This window comes from Myotis brandtii, unplaced genomic scaffold (genome assembly GCF_000412655.1).
Source record: "Myotis brandtii unplaced genomic scaffold, ASM41265v1 scaffold728, whole genome shotgun sequence".
Taxonomy (NCBI): Eukaryota; Metazoa; Chordata; class Mammalia; order Chiroptera; family Vespertilionidae; genus Myotis; species Myotis brandtii.
Window position 1 is genome coordinate 318,042 of NW_005370875.1, and position 4,510 is coordinate 322,551.

General features: G+C 50.4%; 1 protein-coding gene across 3 annotated transcripts in view; it reads right to left on the reverse strand.

Annotated features, from left to right (window-relative positions):
- Positions 1-172: 172 nt before the first annotated feature.
- INCA1 (inhibitor of CDK, cyclin A1 interacting protein 1) overlaps positions 173-4,510 on the reverse strand; it is a 19,208-nt gene continuing 14,870 nt past the window's right edge. For all 3 annotated transcript variants that reach the window (XM_014530240.1, XM_014530241.1, XM_005882571.2), the window contains 5 exons: positions 2,376-2,489; positions 1,894-1,933; positions 1,452-1,642; positions 828-993; positions 173-621 (listed from right to left, as the gene is read on the reverse strand). In XM_014530240.1, the coding sequence (XP_014385726.1) occupies positions 478-621; positions 828-993; positions 1,452-1,642; positions 1,894-1,933; positions 2,376-2,489 (655 nt within the window). In that variant the 3' untranslated portion in view covers positions 173-477. The remainder of the gene's footprint in view (positions 622-827; positions 994-1,451; positions 1,643-1,893; positions 1,934-2,375; positions 2,490-4,510) is intronic.

Sequence of the window (4,510 nt, forward strand, 5' to 3'; positions counted from 1 at the left end):
GAGTGGGGCGCGTGGCTGTCCAGCGCTGGGCGAGGAACGCTGGACTGGGGGGCAGGCTTTTCTCGCCCAGGGCATGACTCCTTGAATTTTGGGGACCCAGCCCGACTTCACTGTAGCTGGGTCTTGCCCACGAGCCTTTCCATCACTCCTTTCCGGAAAGACAACTCTGGGCTCAACTTGTTTTCCTTTTAATGACAGACCAGGGGAAAGAACCCTGCAGAGAGCCAGCGGGCCCGCCGGCCTCGGGGAGCTCCTGCGAGTTGAGACGGGAGGCCCAGGGGCTGTCAGTGCCGAGTGCAGAGGCGGGAGGGGAAGTTGGGAGAGGCTGAGGACGGGAGATGCATTCGGGGGCGATTCCAGCGACGAGGAGGCGGCTTGGGTCCCCGAGGCAGCGCGAGCATGTTGGATAGGCATGGGTGGTTTCGTTACCATCCATGGGCTTTCTTTAGTCTGCGGAGACTTCATAAGGGCTCTTCCTTATTCCTCGGGCAGCTCCATCCCCCAGGTATTGAAAGGGGGGTTCCTACAGGCTGTGACAGTGCTGTAGGGGGTCAGAGAGCTCAGCTGCCTGGAGAGGAAAGATTCTTCCTGGGCCAGGGGACTCCAGGGAGACCAAAGCAGCTGGAAAGAGGAGAGAGAGGGGAAAAAGAATGAGCTAATGGAAACGTATGTCTCTCTCTAGATTTCCTAGTGCCCATACCCAGATACCCCCACGTCTCTGATTTGTCCCCTCAAATCCAGCAATCCAGCTTGGCTCTTGGCTTCCGATGCCTCTCCATGCAAGACCAGGCATCCACATCACCCTCCGGGTTCCTCTCCAACCGTACCTGGGCCCTGCCAGGAGGGAGGAAGTGGTCGTCTTCCTGTGGGTAGGTTGCCCCCTCCTCGTCCTGACGAGGGTGCTGGCTGGTGCTGGGGAATCCACAGCTCGCTTCGCCAGGCACCGGGGGCTCGGCCGCAGTGCCAGAGCTGCTCCACTGGGCCTTCTTTAGTCTGTGGAGATTTTAGGCTTAGCAGAGGTGCCTGGAGGCCAGGCTTCCTGTCTCTCCATTCTTCACCTTTCTGTCCTAAAATACTTTCTGCTGGGACCGAGGGGCATTGTCCTTTGACTTCCTACTCTCCACTCCCACTGTCTGCTCCCCTCAGACTGAAGTATTTTTAGTTCAAGGACTCAGAGGTGACCACTAGCTCCCCACTATCCTCCAGTTCTATGGAGTGCTTTCCTGGCTTTAGTGATCCAGTTTCCACTTCTTCTAGCTCAGTATGGCTCATCCACCATCCCTTAGTTCTCTCCTTTCCACATTATGGAAATTCTGCTGCGATCCCACCAAGTTCATGATTCATTTCCAAACAACCTCCAATTCCTTCCAAATCCTCCACCCCTTCCTTGGTTCAAACCATTCTGCCTCCAAACCCTGCTAGGCTCCCGGAGCCCAGATGTCTCTCCTTACTCATTGATGATTCTCTGTCGCCTCCTTAGATCCTCCAGGTGGTAAGTGACAGCCCTTACTCGGGCTGGGATGCCCCCAGGTCCCTGCATTCCTGCCAAATATGACCTCCTTCTCTTTCTTCTGAAAAGCATCTCAGGGGGTGGGAGCCCCTCAGGGGGGTACACGCCAGGCTGAGAACAACCAGTGGCTCTCTGTGCCAAAGAAGGGGGAAAAGGAGATAGATGGCAGAACTGGGGCTCTCAGGGGAGCTTAGACTGAAATAGGGAGTCAGGGGTCTTGGGAAGCTCAGATCACGAAAACAGCTGTGATCTGGAAAACACGATTGATAGAAAGGAGGGCCTGTTCTGTGTTTTGGTTGGGGGATACTAGAGGGAACGTGTAATAGGAGAGCTGGGGTGCAGTTTTAACCGAGAAGTATTGAAGGGCAGAAGGTTTGTCATACCTGCAGGGAGGGGATGTACCGTTCTTCCATCCAGGTGGAGCTGTGAAGCACAAAAAAGGGGGCTAAGTGCAGAGCGGCACCCCCATCCATGTTGTTTCTCTAATGATCTCTCCCATCCACCTATTTATCTGCATCAGGAGCCTACAAAGTCCATCAACCAGTGAGGCAGTTATTCCCAGTGCATATTGCTATATATAAAGCTTTCTTCCCCTTAATCCTCACCTGAGGACCTGCTTTTATTGATTTTAGAGTGAGAAGAAGGGAGAGAGAAACATTGATCAGTTGCCTCCTCACTTGTGCCAACCAGGGATCAAACCCGAAACCTGAGTATGTGCCCCAACCAGGGTTCCAACCTGTCACTTTTCTGTGTTCCAGCCAACTAAGCCACACTGGCCAGGGCTAGAAAGCTTTATGAGTGTTAAAATTGTACAGCCTCACCTTCCCACCGCCAGTTAGTCCCCATTCTCCCCATTTCTACCCACCTGGGCCTTTGACTAAGGTTGTCCCAGAAGACGTCTCCATAATGCTGGCGTGTCAGTCTGAGGCTCTGGGAAGGCAAGCTGGGGGGTGAAGATCGGCTGACCACCCTGGAACACCTGAGGTGAGGACAAGGGAGGCTAGGCTCGGGCTCTCCCCTTATATCTACTCACCCCAGGGATTCAGAGGCCCTGTCTTATTTATTTATTTTTAGTTAATCCTCACCCAAGAATATTTTTCCATTGATCTTATTTTTACACATCGATTGGTTGCCTCCTGGATGTACCCCGACCAGGATCCCTGGGCTGGGGAGGAGCCTGCAACCAAGGTATGTGCCCTTGGCCAGAATCAAACCCAGGGCCCTTTGGTCCGCAGGCCGGCGCTCTATCCACTGAGCCAAATGGCTAGGGCCAGAGGCCCTGTCTTTCCATGAGACCATCCAGCTACTCAGACTCCCTCAGGCTATGTCCTCACTTAACCCATTTTAGCTGCGGAAGGCCATAAAGCAGTGGTCTCAACCTTCCTAATGCCGCGACCCTTTAATACAGTTCCTCATGTTGTGGTGACCCCCAACCATAAAATTATTTTTGTTGCTACTTCATAACTAATTTCGCTACTGTTATGAATCATAATGTAACTATCTGATATGCAGGATGTATTTTCATTGTTACAAATTGAATATAATTAAAGTATAGTGATTAATCACAAAACAATATGTAATTATATATGTGTTTTCCGATGGTCTTAGGCGACCCCTGTGAAAGGGTCGTTCGACCCCCAAAGGGGTTGCGACCCACAGGTTGAGAATCGCTGCCATAAAGCCTCTGATTTGAAAGGAGATTGGAGCTGGGATGAGGGTGGAGATTGGCTATTGTTGAGCCTCAGATCTCACTGAATCTCAAACTTCTACACCCCACAACCAGAGAACATCATATTTAGCAAGCAGGGCTGTTAAATAGGAAGGCCCAGCTATTGGCTACTCAGATGATGATAGACAGGTTAATGCAAGGATGCAGGAGAGCAGATCCCTGTTTAGTCCTGCTTCGTCTCCCCTATCCCAGAAGGACTAATATCTTTGTAGGTGGTGAGGGATGTATGGAGCTGTTTGAGAATAGTGCTCATCACTTCCAAAGCCTGCAGATTAAATGATGACTGCTCTCCTGCTCTCTAGGAGGAGAGTGTCCAAGGGCTTAGGCCTGAGCCCTGTATCTTCTCCATTTCCATCCCTCCTTGGGTGATCTCACCCAGACCCATGACTTAATTCCCCCCCCCCCCCCGACCATGACTTTAAATACCACCAATGTGCTGATGACTCCCAAATCTATATTTCCAGCCCGGCTCCTTTCCTGAACTCCAGACTTGCAGGTTCAACTGTCCACTCAACATCTCCTTAGCCTTCCCCATCTCACTGAAAGGCACCCTAATGCCCAGTTGCTAGAGCCCAAAACCTGGTATACCTCATTTTCCCTCACCTCCCAAATCTATCAGTAAGTCCTATCAGTTCTACATCTAAAATACACCCAAATGTGACCACTCCTCCTCATTTCCACTCCCGTCTCCATATTCCAGCTCATCTTCCGCTACGCTGCCTGGACTATTGCAATGGCCTCTTCCTCCTCTCCCTCTTTCTATCTAATCTCCTACATGCTACTCTTCACAGAACAGCTTGAGTGATCTTTTAAAAGTGATCATGTGAAATGATGTATAATTTGAGATTTACTTCAAAATAATCTGAGTAGTAGGAGGTTGGCTAAGTATACAGATAAGATGATTATCCATGTAATGACAGTTATTAAAGCTGACTGAAAAGGGTACACCGAGTTCATTATTGCTGCCTTCTCTACTTCTGTATTTGTTTGAAATTTTCTGTAATAAAAAAGTTGAAGAAAAAAAAGCCTGTAGTCATTTCCTTGCTTAAAAACTTCCACTCGTCGAACCGGTTTGGCTTAGTGGATAGAGCGTCGGCCTGCGGACTGAAGGGTCCCAGGTTCGATTCCGGTCAAGGACATGTACCTTGGTTGCGGGCACATCCCCACTGGGGGGCGTGCAGGAGGCAGCTGATCGATGTTTCTCTCTCATCGATGTTTCTAACTCTCTATCCCTCTCCCTTCTTCTCTGTAAAAAATCAATAAAATATATT